Below are 17,614 nucleotides of genomic sequence, written 5' to 3'. Positions count from 1 at the left end.
GGTGCCTAAGTAATTTGGTCTCATTTTCAGAGGTATTCAATGCCTGTAGCTCCCACTACTTCAATTAGCATAGAGCTTGCTTAATATTTGTGAAAAAGTCACCAACGTAGGTACCTCAGTGGTTACAATTGAGCATTCCTACTTTTTGCATCTTCAGTCCACAGTATAGACTTGAAGCCAAAGATGGGCAACTGGAGGTGAGGGGTAGGGGGCAAGAGTAACCTTGCCAGTGACTTCATTACACTTGCATTCTTCTGCATTTCGAAGGGCAATGGCACAGGGAGGACACTGGCAGCTGGATTACTTCTGGCAGCAGCCAGTGATCCGCCCTTGTTCCCAACCCATCCATTATGTTGATGGATAAATGTTACACTGCCCTGGCAAGGAGAGGAGGAATCATCCCCTAAGGTGGAGGAGAAGCAGCCATGTACCATCTCCCTGCAGCCACCACTTGCAGGAGCAAATGCAGGATAGTAACGTTTGGAGACTGAGGGGGAGAAGAGTACCTTTGTATTGCCCTGACATGGCATACCGTGTTCTATGCTCCCTGATAGGGACCTGTATCTGAGATGTTAGAGGCACTGTCGAGGAACATCAGGCTCTGACCACTATCCCATGCTACTCATCCATGTGAGCACTAATGACACTGTGAGGTATGACACTGAGCAGCTCAAAAGTGACTATACGACTCTGGGAGTATGGATGGTGTCCTCTTAGATTCTTCTGGTCAAAGATAGGTACTCAAGCAGAGATAGATCCATCATGGAGGTGAATGCCTGGCTGCAAAAACGGTGTCACCAGGGAGGACTTCAGCTTCCTTAACCATGAGATGCTGTTTCAGGAAGGACTGCAAAGCAGAGATAGGGTCCATGTTCCGAGGAAGGTGAAGAGTATATTTGGATACAGATGGGCTAACCTAGTGAGGAAGGCTTTAAAACTGGTGGGGCAGGTGACTAAAGACCACAGATAAGTAAAAAAAATATGAAGACCTGGGATGTGAGGGAACAGAAATGGCGGGGGAACAGAAATGGCGGGGGGGGGGGGGGGGGGAGAAGAGAAGACAAGCTGTAGCAGCAGGAATAAAGGAGAAACCAGATGGGCGGGGGAGGGGGAGAGGAATCAAACCAGTATTTTAGTTCTGTATATTCATGTGAAAAGTATGAGGAAGAAGCAGGAAGAACTCAATGGTAATACATTAATGCCAACTATGTCATAGTTGTGGTGTTCGAGACTTGGTGGGATAATACATGACTAGAATATTAGCATAGAAGGGTGCAGTTTGCTCAGAATGGACAGGCAAGAAAAAAAAAAAGAGGAAGTGTTACCTTCTATATTTAAAGTGTATACATTTGGCCTGAGGTGGAGACTGAACTAGGACAGACTTGTTGAGAGTTGGAGTAGAGTAAGAAACAAGGGTGGTATAATAGGGGTCTAGTATAGACCACCTAACCAGGAAGTGGTGGATGAGGCTTATACAAAATCAAATTCATCCAAAGCACAGTACTTGGTGATGGGGGACTTCATCTATCCAGACATCTGGAGGGAAAATAGGGCAGCAGGGCACAATTATCCAACAAGTTCTTAGCATGTATTGGGGGCAAGTTTTTATTTCAGATGGTAGCTTTCTCCACAAGGGAGGAACTGGTTGAGAATTTGAAAGCTGAAGGCTGCTTGGGTGATAGTGATCATGATCTTGAAAGGACAGAGTTCACAGCTAAGGAAGGGTAGGAGGGAGAACAGCAAAATAAAGAGTGGCTTTCAAGAAGGCAGACTTCAGCAAAGTCATGGAGTTGGTGGGCAAGATTCTGTGAGAAGCAAGTCTAAGAGGGGAGATGGGGGGAAAACGGAAGACAGTTGGCAGTTTTTCCAAGAGACATTATTACGGGTACAAGAGCAAACTATTCCACTGGATAGGAAAGTGGCAGTACGGCAGGAAACCACCCTGACTGAAGCAGAAGATCTTCAATGATCTTAGAAAAGGTCCTAGAAAAAAGTAGAATTTAGGTCAAACCACAAAAGACGAACAAACATACCATAAGTATGTAGGGGCAAAATTAGAAAGGCCAAGGCATAAAAACAAGCTCATATTAACTATAGACAAAAAGGTAACAAGACAACATTCAACATATATTCTAGAAACAAGAGGAAGACCAAGGACAGGATAGACCCATTACTAAATGAAGAGGGGACACAAAAAAGTGTCAAGGCAGGGGTGCTTAACTCAGTTTTGGTTTTCACCAAGGTTGAGGTTGACTGGACACCTAACAGTGAATGTCAATGAAAAAAGGTGTTAGGAACAGAGGCTATATATAAGAAAAAAAAAAAAGTTAAAAATTAGACTAGTTAGATCAGTGGTCCCCAACGTTGAGTGGCTGCCGCGCGCCCGGGGGCGGCACCGCGCACGGGCCGCGCGCCCGGGGGGTAGGGGCCGGCACCACGCACGGGCCGCATGCCCGGGGCCGCCCATGCGCCATGCGCCCCGGGGCCGGGGCCGCCCATGCGCCCCGGGGCCGGGGCCGCCCATGCGCCCCAGGCCAGCCCTGCGCATGTGCCGTGCGCCCAGGGGAGGGGCTGCCCATGTGTCCCACACCTGAAGCCGGCACCATGCATGTGCTGCGTGCCGGGGGGGCGGGGGGGGAGGGGGACACAGCCCAGATGTTTCAGCGAGTGCACAGAAATCCCCCGGCGGGCGCCATGGCGCCTGCGGGCACTGCGTTGGGGACCACTGAGTTAGATGTCTACAAGTCACCAGGACCTGAAGAAATGTATCCTAGAATACTCAAGGAGCTGACTGAAGGTATCTGAGCCATTAGCAATTATCTTTGAAAAATCATGTAAGACAGGAGAGATCCTATAAGTCTGGAAAAGAGCAAATATAGAGCTCATCTTTGAAAAGGGAAATAAGGATGACCCAGGGAATTCTAGACATGTCAGCTTAACTTCTGTGCCCAGAAAGATAACGGAATAATTAAGGACTCCATTTGCAAACATCTACAAGATAAGGGGGATAATTAACACAGATTTTCAAGAACAAATTACATCAAACCAATCCAATAGCTTTGGCAAGATAACAAGGTTTTGTGGATGGGGGAAAAAAATCCAGTAGATGTGGTATATGCGGACTTTAAGGCTTTTGATTCAATCTCACGTGACTGTCTCATTAGCAAGTTAGGGCAATACAACCTAGATAGAGCCTCCAGATAGTTATGCACACACCTTGTATAGATAACCATTCCCAGAGAGCATAATGCTAGAGGGCATCATGAAGGGGTTCCACAGGAATCAGCTCTATTTGCCATTATCTCAATCATTGGTTAAGAGAGTACACTTCTAAAATTTCCAGGATACCACCATGCAGGGGCTACAAGTTCTTTTCCAGATTACAAGTCAAAGTGATCTGGACAAACTGGAGGAATGGTCTCAAGTCAACAGGATGAAATTCGGTAAGGATAAGTGCAAAGTACTCCACTTAGGGCAGAACAATCAGTTTCACATACATGGGAAATGATTGCCTAGGGAAAAGTACTGCAGAAAGAGAAGCTGAGTCAACAGTAACAACCCAGAAGGTTTGCATTTTTTTGCATTAATGGAATGTTGTAAGCAGGACAGAAGTAGTAATTTTGTTTATTCCACGCTGATTATGCTTCAACTGTAGTACTGTGTACAGTTCGGGGAGCTACATTTTGGGAAGGATGGGGAGAAATTAGAGAAGGTCCAGAGAAGAACAAAAATGATTAAAGGTCTAGAAAACGTGCGTAAGAGGGAATATAAGTTGTGTCCCCCCCTCAATTCAATCTTCTTTTTCCAGGCTAAACAAAACCTACCATTATCTAAAAGGCTGTTACAAGGAGGAGGGAGAAAATTATTCTCCTTAACCCTTGAGGTCACAACAAGGAGCAATGGACTTAAATTGCAGCAAGGGAGTTTTAGATTGGCAATTAGGAAAAACTTGGAAACGGTCAGGGTGGTTAGTACTGGAATAGATTGCCTAGGGAGGGTATGGAATTTCCATTGGAGATTTAAGAGTAGGTTAGAGAAAAACTTGTCAAGGGTGGTCTAGATCAGTGTTTCTGCAGTACACTTTCAGAAACACTGGTCTAGATGGTGCTTGTTCTTGCTTTGAGTGCATGGGACTGGACTTGATGACCTTTTGGTTCCTTCCAGTTCTAGGATACTACAGTGGATGCATATGCGCCAGTAAAAGAACTTTTAAGTGGCTTCACAACCTGTCTCCTCCCCGCAACCCCGCCAAAAGGAAAAAAAAAAATCTAGTTTCAATTTGGAGTTGGAAGACTTGTCCACAGTGGGTATTTATGGGGGCAAATCTATAAAGCTGTGTTTCCCCATTACTGTAGCCAAGGACTTTAGAATCAAATGTGCCAACTCACTCTATGGGTACGTCTAGACTACATGCCTCTGGCGACAGAGGCATGTAGATTAGGCTACCAGACATAGTAAAATGAAGTGGCAATTATTTAAATCGCCGCTTCATTTTACTATGTCTGGTAGCCTAATCTACATGCCTCTGGCAACAGAGGCATGTAGTCTAGACGTACCCTATGGCAGTGGAATAGTGTATGTCTACGTTGCATTCCACTCTTCCAGGGTCTCCTTTATCAGCACATCTTAATGTCACATGTGCACTCATTAAAGCTAGGGTAGTAATTTAATAGAAGCAAATGCAAACAAACGAATTGCAACTGAAGTGCGGATTTGAATTTCCCATGCTTCATTTGCATAATTGCAGCTTGCTGCTTTTCCAAAATACTGTATTTCAAGAAAAAAATGCGGTCCACATGGCGTTATTTCAAAAAGAAACTCCTTAAATGAGGTTTAAGGGTTATTTTGAAGGGTAAGGGTTATTTCAAAAGAAGGGTCTCTTCAAAATTACCATATTTTGAGGAAAAACAGGGTTATTTCTAAAAGAAACCCTCCTTTTGAAATATCACTTACTCTTTAAAAAATGAGGTTTAAGGGTTATTTTGAAGGAAGGGTTTCTTTCTGAAATAGCCTTGTGTGGACTGCGTTCCCCCCCCCTCCCCAAAATATGGTATTTCAGAAAAGCAGCGGGCTGCGATTATGCAAATGAAGTGTGGGAAATTCAAATCTACACTTCATTTGCAGTTTCATTTGTCTGCATTTGCATTGCTCTCTCTCAGGAGGAATGCAATGTAGACATACCCATAGGGACCAGACCATAGCTAGTAGTGGACTTGGTTTCTCCAGCCAAATCAAAAAGTCAATTTCTTAAAAACCCCAGAAGGCAAAGCAATTGTTTCACTGAATAAAACATTTGCATGCCAGTTTGAAAATGTTTCTGAAATGGTATTCAAATTAACACTGTTTTGAGATGTGAAGTTTCCCCCCTTCTAGCCACCTACCTTTTTTTGGCTGAAACTATTCACTGAATTCACAACTTGCCAAAAACTAGACTTCAGAGCAAGTTAACTCTTAGTTAAGAAGTTTGGCCAGCTCTAATGGGGAAGTACAGATATTTCCTTTTAGGGACAGGTTATTGGTCAGAGACTGAACCATTTGCTCAAGAAGTCTGTGAGGGAGTAAGGAATTCAACCCAGGCTAGTGTTCCATCCTTCCTTTCATAGAAGACAGGACCTCAGTGCAGAGTAATTCTTCATCAAGGCCTTCTGTGTTGGTGAATGTTTGAAACAGGGCTTGGATTTCAACGTGCAGCAACTCTCACCCCTAATTCTGGATCCAAGTCAAAATACAAGCCCAGGCTGCCAGTTAGTCTCCTGTTCTCACTGGCCTCTCTTGGAATGGGGCCAAGAGGCTCTGTAAAATTCATCTACCTAGAGAAGAAAACCAAGTAGTTCATCAACATGACATGTTAGAAGATTGTGCACGTACCCATGATACTAAAGCCTCCTGGAACGTTGATCAGACATGGTCACCAGAGTCACACGACAGATTAAAGAAATTCTAAATTCTGCAGGCAACTAACCAGGAACAGACCAACATCCTACCAGGCATGGATCCAAATCTTTGCTCTCCTCTTCCCCTCTCCAGATGGTCAGCAGTATATGCAACACACAAGGTCAAGAGTCCATCACTGCCAGCTGCTGCCTGCCTATCTTGCTGCCATTGCATGATGCTGTAACAGGAGCTGACAGATGAGAAGAGTGCCCCCAGAAAGCACCCTCTATTACTCTGATCCACGGGTCCTTGCACTGGCTAGTGGGCAGAGACTCGCTCACTCCCATTTCTGAGTTTCACATTTTGAAGCTGGTCACTAGTCAACCACCTAAAGCTGCTAGCTCATGGGAGGAAGACTTAAAGATCTGTCCCAGGGTTGTCTTTTTGCACACGGTAACTAACTGGAGCTTGGGGGAGGGGAAGAAGAAGGGGAGAAAGAAGAGAGGGGAGGAGAGTGGAGTGTTAAACCAGATGCCATGAGGAAAGGAAGCAGCTAACAGGAGAACAGATTTGTATAAGTTGACAGAACAAAGAAGAAAAACAAGTGTCAACAAGACAGACAACCCAGCCCATTAGCTGAACACAAAGCAGATCAATTCTCAAGTCTCCCCTTACTTCCAAAGCAAACAGAAATAATCCAAGGATTCACTTTATACACCACTATGCGATTCACCACTGCAGAGCTCTATCACATGCAGCTAAATGTTACTAACAGTAACTGAAAGCCAGCAGTGAAAGCTCACTTTCCAAACACAGGTACCTTACTATCCGCATTGGGTGATTAAGTGGACGTTTAGGCACCTAAAAATTAGTCTGGGGGCCTAAGAGTCCAGCTGGCCAGTCTAAGAGGTCCAAGTTTGAAATCCAGACCTCTAGTAGCTAGGCCTCTAGTAGCTAAGTCCAGACAGCATCATAAAAGAGAAAAGCCTATTGACAAATAGCTTACCAGCACTACCAGCACGGGAACAGGGAAGAACTGAAGAGTCCGATAGGACCTTCAGTACCTGAATTGTTGCTACAGTTCACAAGAAGAGTTGGCATTTTGTCAGGAGCAAGACTACCCTCCCAGTTGCCACTAGAGACACCCAGCTAATACTTTGAACTTACATAGCACTTTTCATATCTAGGTTCCCAAGCAGGTTAGACTGGTGCGTAAGGACTTTCTTCCAATTTCACAGATGGGAAAACAGCACCACATAAGTCAAAGTGACTTACCTGAAGTTACACAGTAAGATACTGGCAGCACTGGGATTAACGCCTATGTCCGACTACTAGTCAGTTTTCCTTCTGAATCAAATGCATTTGCATGACACTATAGTGTCTGTCCTATTCCCAGTGCCCAGAACACCAACCAGAACATGCACTGCTCTTGGCAGATAGTAAAGGCACTTGAAGCATGAACATTTTAGGAGGGATAGAAAGGCTACCTTGCTGAGTGGAGTTGTGCATGTAATACATAGTCAAGTTTTAGAAATTCTCAACACAGAACAAGGAAGACGTGTCCTTCTGCACCAAAAGCAAAGGCTACAAGATTGGGTTGCTCAACAGGCACTATTTTCTGAATAGCTTTAAGTGAAGGGTTCTGAGCAATGACACCACAAGGAAAATGACCAACCATTGTAACCTTACCAGCTCATGTGTACTGGAAAAATTATTCCCGGTTAACAATTCAGTCACATGAATAAAATAATCATTTGGGAAATACAGCTAGCCAGCAAACTGGTCAGCAGCAAAGCCCTACCATTTCATCTTGTGCAGGGTCGTTGTCAAAAATCTTCATAGGAGGAGGAAGTGGTGTGTGGGATTCTTCATCTGGCTCATCTTCTCCCCAACCCTTCTTGCTCTTCTGAAAGCAAGATCGCCATTAGACTCAAAGAAAGGGCAGTTATATGAAAAACACCACTCCAGAGCCTAGCTAGCAACTTTTATGCTTATTTCTAATACAATAGCTATATCAACATAGATATGGGGAAGGGAGGATGATAAGTCTGGCTGCCATAACACAAAGGGAAGTAGTAAATATTTAATAGAGAGGCCAGTCAGGAACAATGAGGAGAAGAATGAAGTGAAAACACTTTTCCAAAGGAAGGTGTTGAAAGCCATTAAGCAGCTCATGGGACATTTTAACAAACTTCCTATTTATTCTATTACCCAGAGGCCATTTCTAGTTTATGTTAATAAAATGTATATTAATAAAATGATAAACTTGGAGTTTCTCCCCCCATGCATTCAAATACTGTGACCTTCATTTTCTGTTCAACTTTCCAGCTAGCGCTGCTGACAGTGTTGATAATGCAGTATGTTCTAGACCAAGTTTGACACAGGGAAACTGTTATTGCTACAGATAACATTTAACAAAAGAATTGGCATGGCTTACAAAAGTCAGTGTTTCCTTTAACTCAGGAGGTGGAAATAAGCTGGTGCACCCCCGTGTGCCGCTCCAGGAAGAAAAGCCAACATCTGGTGTGCTCCAAGAACTCTCCTGAAAGCTGCAGTGCTAAGAAGCCGACAGCCAGGCAGGTTTAAGGGGACCGTCCGGAGCTCACCCCCACCTTCAGGGACTGCCTCAACCCCCTCCAGAAGCATTTAGGGAGGACAAGGGGGCTGAAGCCCTCCCCCTGCGATTTGTACCAGGACACTGCTCCTCTTTCCCCATCACTCACCGGGAGAGGCAAGTATGCAACCAGCATGCACTGGGGACTGCAGAGGAGTGAGTGACCCATGCTGTGTGCGCCCCTCACTCCCGGGCAGTAATGAAGGGGAACAGTGGGAAGCATCCTGGTGTGGATTGGGGGGGGGCATTCAGCTCCTTGCCACCTTCACTCCCCAAACACCTTATACAATCTCCCCAACCCCCGCGCCCTGAACCCCACACTCCAACAGTGACTCTTGCATTCCTCTTCTCCCTCCCTCCCCCCCCCCACACACCATCCCCTGCCCTGAGCCCCCATATCCTGCCCTGAGCTGTCCCTCCTCCCAACCCTCTGTCTCAGAGCCCCTCACACTCTACCCCATACTTCAGTTTTACAGTACTGTTTGCAACTTCCACCCCCCTGTCCTGAGTCCCTCTCCTGCCCCAGAGGGGGTGCAATACGACAATACTTGTATTAATATTTAAGTTACTTTCACCTCTGCCTTCAATAGACAACATCTCCATTTAGGTATCAAATGGTTAATCACGGTTCAATAATGTACATCTTAATCTGGAATCTCTCAAGTATCAGAGGGGGAGCCGTGTTAGTCTGGATCTACAAAAACAAGGAGTCCTGTCGCACCTTCTAGACTAACATATATTGGAGCATAAGCTTTTGTGGGCAAAGACCCACTTCATCAGATACCTGCGCTGGAAATTTCCACTGCATGTACAAATATTCAGGCCAGAATAAGGCTAGAGATAACGAGGTTAATTCAGTCGGGGGGGGGGGGGGGGCCCACTTCTAGTAGCTGATGTGGAGGTGTGAACACCAACAGGAGAAACTGCTTTTGTACTTTGCTAGCCATTCACAGTCTTTGTTTAATCCTAAACTGATAGTGTCAAATTCGCAGATGAACTGTAGCTCAGAAGTTTCTCTTTGAAGTCTGGTCTTGAAGTTTTTTAGCTGCAGGATGGCTACCTTTACATCTGCTACTGTGTGTCCAGGGAGATTGAAGTGTTCTCCTACAGGTTTTTGTATTAGCCATTCTTAATATCTGATTTGTGTCCATTTATTCTTTTACATAGAGGACTGTCCAGTTTGGCTGATGTATATAGCAGAGGGGCATTGCTGGCACATGATGGTGTTGGTGTAGCTGATCTGGTTAGGTCCTGTGATGGTGTCGCTGGTGTAGATGTGGGTAGAGTTAGCACTGAGGTTTGGATTGCTTCCTGAGTTAAGAGGTACTGTGGTGCAGTGTATAGTTGCTGGTGAGAAATTGCTTCAGGTTGGTGGGTTGTCTATAGGAGAGGACTGGCCTGCCTCCCAAGGCCTGTGAAAGTGAGGGATCATTGTCCAGGATGAGTTGTATATCACTGATGATGTGTTGGAGAGGTTTTAGCTGAAGACTGTAGGTGATGGCCAGTGGTGTTCTGTTGGTTTCTTTCTTGGGCTTGTCTTATAGTAGGACACCATCAGTTTAGGATCAAACAAGATTGTGAACAGCTAGCCAGCTACAAAAGCAGTTTCTCCTCTTGGTGTTCACACCTCCACATCAGCTGCTAGGAGTGGGCTTCATCCTTCTCACTAAGTTAACCTCATTATCTCTAGCCTTATTCTGGCCTGCATATTTATACCTGCCTCTGGAAATTTCCATTACATACATCTGACAAAGTGGGTCTTTGCTCACGGAAGCTTATGCTCCAATACATCTGTTAATCTATAAGGTGCCACAGGACTCCTTGTTGCTTTTGGAATATTTCAGTAATTTAAATTTAAACACATACTAAACATACTGGTGTACAATAATTTTGGAGGTCTCAGCCTTAACTAATGTTTGATATTTAAGATGTCAGGATCTTTTATTTTGGCTATTGTGAAGTTACTTTAGAGGTTTCATATCATTGTCTTTTTTCCAGTAAATGCAAAAGGAGGTTCTCCACAACTCAGTCAGCCCCCAGCCCCTGCTCAACACACTTCCACCATGAAAGCAAATGAGAATGAGGCAACATTATTGCAGAATGAGTTTACACACAGTTACTCAGGAACAGCTATTCCTGACCAACTAAGTGTAGACAAGCCCTTAATCTGGATTCAGATGACATCACTGAATGCTCTGCCTGGAAAACAGTAATGGAGAGGAGACTAATACAAACCTCATCTGCACTGTCCCCCTGGGGAGTGGTCTCATCTCCAGGTTTCGGTGAGCCCAAGTCAAAGCTCTTCCTGCCATCTCGCACTTTCTTCTGTTTTTTGATGTTACTCTCTGTTTTCCCACTATTCAGCCGACGCACAGGGCTTGTTAGCCATTTTTTCAGGGTGTTGGTTGAACGCTTTGGGCCAGGAGAGCTCTGGATTGAGTTGAGGGACGACTGAGGCTGCAAGTTGGCCACTGATTCTGACTTGCCTCCATTTTCATTGGAGGAGACGGAATATGCATCTGAAGGAAACAAAACAAATGATTGATGATAATGCTGTCTGGCTTTCCAGGGCTACCCTAGATTAGGATGTACCATGTTACAGTTCATAGGGATTGGTGCAAAACAAGACGCTGAACAAGTCGATCTATTTTCAATAAATTCTACAGCAGAACTCTTTACTGTATACCTCATTTAGCAGTTATTCTCCAGATTCCATTCCTCCCATATCATATACTTGTGAAACATGAGACCTAAAAGGGTCACTAGAATTTCTCAGTTTCTATCCCAGATTCCCCTGTGAAAGGAGAGCAGGCATAAGACAGCTACAGCAATACGGAATACAAAGGTCTGCCCAATACCAATACAGAGTCAGTATGTTCCATTTTCCTTAACTACAGCCTGGAAGCTTAGTGATCATATTTAAGCACTGTCTTCGGATAGCTACACACCATTGTGTTTTTAGGCAGCACCCCAACCTTGTGCTAGCTTATTAAAGCAGTCCTCTCTTACTTTCCCGCTTCTAAGTCATTCCTGACAGGCTCCTCCTTTTGCAGGTTCCCTCCTCTTGATAGGGAGGCTAATTTTTTCCATGGGGCTTATTTTCATGTATGGCTATGCATACTAAGTAGCAGACATCTGCTGTTAGAATCCCCTCATCCCCTCCTGGCCTGTCAATGAGTATAGTACCCCCATGGCCTTGAACACCCTACTAATGGGGCTAGCACATGATAGGACTTGAGTGAGGTACATGTTTAAAGTCAATTGGAAAAGAATCCACTCTCTGGCTGCCGAAGTGGCACCTTCCATGAATGAATTTTGTACATGTCAGTAACTGTTAAAGGTTTTTAACTGCTATAGTAATTAGCCTGGGGAAAGATTGTTTCCTGGAAACAGATGGACATTCCGTTTCAGAGGGGAACATATAATCAGTGAAGAGACATTGAGTGAAGAGTTGTGGAAAGTTTGCATTCCATAGCCAACATGCAGGGAGTTTAAACTGGAGCAGGAAGGGAACTCATATCTAGCATGTTGCTCAAAAGTGCAAAGTTACCATTCTGAAACCTTGAATTCTGCTGACACAACAGGGCATGCTGATAAAGTATGGCTGTCAAAGCAACTCGTGAGTCCTGAATATGGAAAGTGTCTGAAGCCTATTAGGCAGCAGATAAGCTTGCCACTGAAAATGGCTCTGTAAGCCTCTCATATACCCTTTTAATATTAGTTGATAAAAATATTGAAAAAATAAGACCAATAGTAACTGACTTAAGCTGGTCAGTCTCAGATAAGGCTGGGTTATTAAAAAAAAAAAACTTAAGGGAGTCAAAATTGATGGACCCCAAAAACCCCAGCTCTTCTCCTCTCCCCACATCTGCCTGTGGCACAGAATATTCCAGAAGGTCTGCCTATTAGCTGGATGTTTTCAAATTAGTTCCTCCTTTTGCCAGAAGAGAAATGATCAATCTGGGCATTCTTAATGTCAGAGGAGCCAAACTAAAGCATCTTAGCCTACTGCAAACTTCTGTCTTGTCCCGGGGTCTCTCTTTCTGCCCCACATCCCCCACAAATTGGATACAATTTTGTGGCGACCTTGAGGCTTTTTTTTCGCCGCCTCTGCCTCCGAGAATATTTCCAAACCACCAATGAACATCAATCTGACCTACCAGATCCCCCCTATCAACACCAAAGGAAAAATAATTCTATATGGACTCCCCCGGTTGGAATTACAATCTGGATTTCTATATACACAAAGCTTCCTCAACAACGCACAGACTGACATTATTCGCAAACGACAACAAGCGACACACAATCTTAGCCGTGCTGAACATCATGCCATCCACAGTCTCAAAAACAACCTGGACATTATAATCAAACCAGCTGACAAAGGGGGTGCTGTGGTCATTATGAATAAGGCCGACTATAACCAGGAGGCAACCACACAACTCTCAAATACCACATTTTACAAACTTCTCCCCTCTGATCCCACCTTGGAATACCAAAAGAAACTACACTGTCTCCTTAAAAGCCTCCCCACAGCTACTCGGGAACAAATCCACACAGAAACACCTTCTGACCCCCGACCAGGATGTTCTATCTGCTTCCCAAGATCCATAAGCCTGGGCACCCCGGATGTCCCATCATCTCTGGTATTGGCATGCTCACTACTGGTCTACATAGCTGGATAGACTCTCTTCTCAAACCCTTCGCAACCAACACCCCCAGCTAGCTCCGAGACACTACTGACTTCCTAAGGAAACTACAAAACATCGATAACCTCCCCAATAACACCATCCTTGCCACCATGGATGTAGAAGCTCTATATACCAACATCCCACATGAAGACGGATTACAAGTAATTAGAAACACTATCCCAGAGGACGCCACTGCCAGCCTGATAGCAGACCTATGTAACTTTGTTCTCACCCACAATTATTTCCAGTTTGAGAACTTATACCTCCAGATCAGCGGCACAGCCATGGGTACACGCATGGCCCCACAGTATGCTAACATCTTTATGGCTGACCTAGAACAACGTTTCCTCAACTCCCGTCCCCTTTCACCCCTTCTTTACCTACGGTACATCGATGACATCTTTATGATCTGGACGCATGGCCAAGAAACACTGGAGATATTCCACAGAGATTTCAACAACCTACACCCCACCATCAACCTCAGCCTGGACCATTCTACACGAGAGATCCACTTCCTGGACACCACAGTACAAATCAACAATGGAAAATTAGACACCACTCTACAGAAAACCCACCGATTCATACAGTTACCTACATGCTTCCAGCTCCCATCCAGAACACACCACACGATCCATCGTCTATAGCCAAGCCCTTCGATACAACCGCATCGGCTCTAATCCCACTGACAGAGACCAGAAGCTTCAGGATCTCTACCAAGCATTTATAAACCTCAACTACCCACCCGGAGAAATAAAAAAGCAAATTGAAAGAGCCAGACGAATACCTAGAAACCATCTACTTCAAGACAGACCCAAGAAAACCAACAATAGAACACCACTTATCACCTACAACCCCCAACTTAAACCTGTCCAACACATTATCAAGAAACTACAGCCTATATTGGAACAGGATACCATACTCAAAGAGGCTCTGGGAGACAGACCCATAGTCTCCTATAGACAACCACCTAACCTCAAGATGATTCTTACCAACAACCACAGGACATACCACACTAATACCAACCCTGGTACCTTCCCTTGCAACAAACCCCGTTGCCAGCTTTGTCCACGTATTCATTCTGCTGATACCATTATTGGACCTAACCGAGTGAGTTCTAAGATCAAGAACATATATTCCTGCGCATCCAGAAATATAATTTATGCTATCATGTGCCGAAAGTATCCGTCTGCTATGTACATTGGACAAACATCGCAGACACTTCGCCAAAGGATTAATGCCCACAAAACAGATATCAGACAAGATCACAAAGAAAAAACAGTTTCTTGCCATTTTAACCAGAAAGGACACTCTCTCAATGACTTAACCACCTGCATTCTGCTACAAAGACCTTTTACATCTGCACTTGAAAGGGAATCCTCTGAACTGTCATTCATGTTAAAATTCGACACTCTCCGAGAAGGAATGAGCAAATACTCAAACTATCTTACCCATTACCAAGATAGCTTCCCCAATTATCACCTCTAATACCATTAGCTCACAGACATCCCACTCTCCCCACCTCTAATATCATCAATTCACAGACACTTACCTTCCTTCCCCCCCCGCACTCCCCTCCTGTTCTGAAATGTGATTTGTCCTTTTCATATGTGTTCATTTTTTTAATTGTATCCTTTGGTATATATGGTTGAGACTATTTTCTTCCACTATTTGATCTGAGGAAGTGGGTCCGGCCCACGAAAGCTCATCATCTAATAAACCATCTTGTTAGTCTTTAAAGTGCTACATTGTCCTGCATTTTGCTTCTACTGCAAACTACGTTCTTCTTACAATTAACTCTAAACATGCAGTAAAATGTTTGTTTGTGACAAGTTTGTGACAACTCCCCCTTCCAAAGAAGCTCTCTTCGCTAACAAAAATCCTATGATTCTATCCAATTTGGTTCAAGTTTAGCCTAATTCTGCTCTTTCCTGGTTTATAATTTGTGTATCTTAGGGCAAATATCCACTGGTCAATGAAGACTCTACCCCTGGTGATGGCTAAAGAATGGGACACAACTTTGGTTCCAAAACTAAATCATCATTCTTTGGATGAGGAGTCACATGTATTAGCCTATTACCTACCCTTTTAATGGCATCCAATTTACCATTGGACAGTAAAACTAGATGCCATAAAAGTCAATAGATATCAGATTTACAATACATAGAAGTAGTGAAGGTAAAAATGTTCACTGTTGCTTTCCCAAGTACAGTCTGTTGCGGTCTGCTCCAGTTCTCACTTCTTCCCTCCAAAGATGTAACAGTGAAGTCTCTTTACCTAATCAAGGAGAAACCAAATACTCTACTTTAAGGCAGTACAACCGCCCTTTAACAAAGCCTTCTAAAAGGAACTCTGGTACAATTGTTTAAAGGCTCTTTTCTCAGAGCCCAAATAAAGTCTTAGTTCAAAGCACAGCTTCTGCTTTAAGGTGTCAGTCTGTAGAACACTCTAGGCATTGGAAAAGCCTATTTCAAGGTCTCCCCCAAGCCTCTCTGGCCTCAGAGCTTTTGCTTTGTTCAGGCTTCCTTTCTCCTCAGGAGCTCTGGCCAAGCGCCTTAGCCTTCTATCATGCCCACTTACTCCCTTGTCTAAATACATGCCTTCCAATTATTCAGTGAGTTAACTCTCAGGTGAACCTGGGAGTACCCCCACATGGAGCCTCTCAGATGTCAGAGCCCAGCCTACAATGTTGTCTTACAGTCTTCCCTTGAAACAATTCCTGCCTTGGTAAGGGGGTAAAAGATTGTCTGGCATCTGCCCCTATTAAGAAACTCCGCTCTTTCCATCTAAAACACCTGCTGGAAACAGCTAAGACTGAACAGAGGCAAGGATCGGGCCCAACCTATGAGGCTGCTTAGCTTGTGCAAGATTTTTGGAACTGTTTAGGGTAAGAATTTGCATGAACAAGTTTTAGTGGATTAGAATTAGCTGTTTTTGTTCATTTTAATTTAGCAATTTACTTTCATCAGTTTTCACTTGCAACCACTTAAAGCCTATTTTCGGTACTTAATGAAACCCTTTTGTTTATACAGGCAGTCCCCAAGTTATGCGGATCCAACTTATGTCGGATCCGCAGTTACGAACGGGGTTTGCTGCCCGTCTCCCTGGTCTGCTGGAGACCAGGGAAACGGGAAGCAAAGCGGAGCAAAGCTGTGGAGCACACAGGCAGCGGACAGCCCAGACGCACCGCGGCTGTCCCGCTGCCGGCATGCTCTGCGGCTTTGCTCCACTTTGCTCCCTGGTCTGCTGGTCTCCAGCAGACCAGGGAGCAGACGGGGAGCAAAGCCGTGGAGCACGCGGGCAGCAGGACAGCCACGGTGCGTCTGGGCTGTCCTGCTGCCCCCGTTCTCTGCGGCTTTGCTCCGGACGCCTGTGGTCCAGCAGCTGGGGCGCTGCCGGTTGGTCCCGTAGCGCCGCTCTGGGTGCTACTGGACCAACCCGGCAGCACCCCAGCTGCTCTGCCCAGGCATCCTGATTCAGCCACTGCTGGTCAGTTTCAGCAGCGGCTGAATCAGGACGCCTGGGGCAGAGCACCCAAGCTGCTCTGCCCCAGGCGTCCCCAGGTCAGCCACTGCTGAAACTGACCAGCGCTGACTGTTGCTCGGCCCCGGGCTTCCTAGAATCAGCCGCTGATCAGTTTCAGCAGCAGCTGACTTGGGGACGCCTGGGGTTCTTAACTTGAATCTGTATGTAAGAACTGGCGTCCAGATTCAGCCTGTTGAAGCTGATCAGCGGCTGATTCCAGGAAGCCTGGCGCAGAGCAACTCTGCCTCGGGCTTCCTGTAGTCAGCCGCTGGTCAGTTTCAGCAGCAGCTGAACCTGGATGCCAGTTCCGACTTACATACAGATTCTACTTAAGAACAAACCTACAGTCCCTATCTTGTACGTAACCTGGGGACTGCCTGTAAATCAAACCCAGTGTAAATTCCCCCCTCCCCCCCCTCCCCGTTAGCAGCCACTTTACATCTCTCATTGATCAAGAGGGTGGATCATATGAACTTTTTCCTGTGTAAAAACTTACACATGGTAAAATGAATTTGTTTGGGCTTGTGGTCCCTGATGGGGTGGGGGGGAGAAAAAGGGTGTTTTCTTGGGTGCTGAACCCTTATAGCTGAGCAGGGTGTGTTTCGCTCTTCAAGAGAGCAGGAAGGAGAGATAAGAGGATGCTTCTGACCCAGCACAGCAGCTGATAGGAAGGCAGGGACCCGTGGCTTGGTCAATACATCGGGGACAATCCCAAAGAGGGATATAAAATTCTCTTTAATCAGTTAACCAATTTAACTACTGAGATTAGGGCAGTGCAGTGAGCTGCTCCATCTAGGCTTAGGGTTGCCAGGTGTCTGGTATTTTACTGGACAGTCCAGTATTTGCGTTTTGTCCAGTAAGGAACACTGGACATGGGCAATGTCCGGTATTCGGATTTTTCTGGCTGCGCACTGGA

The 17,614-nt window shown here is 45.2% G+C and overlaps 1 protein-coding gene across 6 annotated transcripts in view; it reads right to left on the bottom strand.

Moving 5' to 3' along the window:
• Positions 1 to 17,614, bottom strand: part of KALRN (kalirin RhoGEF kinase) — a 786,138-nt gene that overhangs the window by 86,419 nt on the left and 682,105 nt on the right. For 5 of the 6 annotated variants that reach the window (XM_075933149.2, XM_075933142.2, XM_075933143.2 and 2 more), the window contains 2 exons: positions 10,724 to 11,007; positions 7,676 to 7,780 (listed from right to left, as the gene is read on the bottom strand). In XM_075933149.2, the coding sequence (XP_075789264.2) occupies positions 7,676 to 7,780; positions 10,724 to 11,007 (389 nt within the window). The remainder of the gene's footprint in view (positions 1 to 7,675; positions 7,781 to 10,723; positions 11,008 to 17,614) is intronic. The other variant, XM_075933140.2, reaches the window with a different exon arrangement.

The sequence above is a fragment of the Pelodiscus sinensis genome, chromosome 7 (genome assembly GCF_052426305.1).
Source record: "Pelodiscus sinensis isolate ZL-2025 chromosome 7, ASM5242630v1, whole genome shotgun sequence".
NCBI classification, from domain to species: Eukaryota; Metazoa; Chordata; order Testudines; family Trionychidae; genus Pelodiscus; species Pelodiscus sinensis.
The sequence above is the reverse complement of the archived record's forward strand: the minus strand, read 5'-3'. Positions and strand labels throughout refer to the sequence as shown.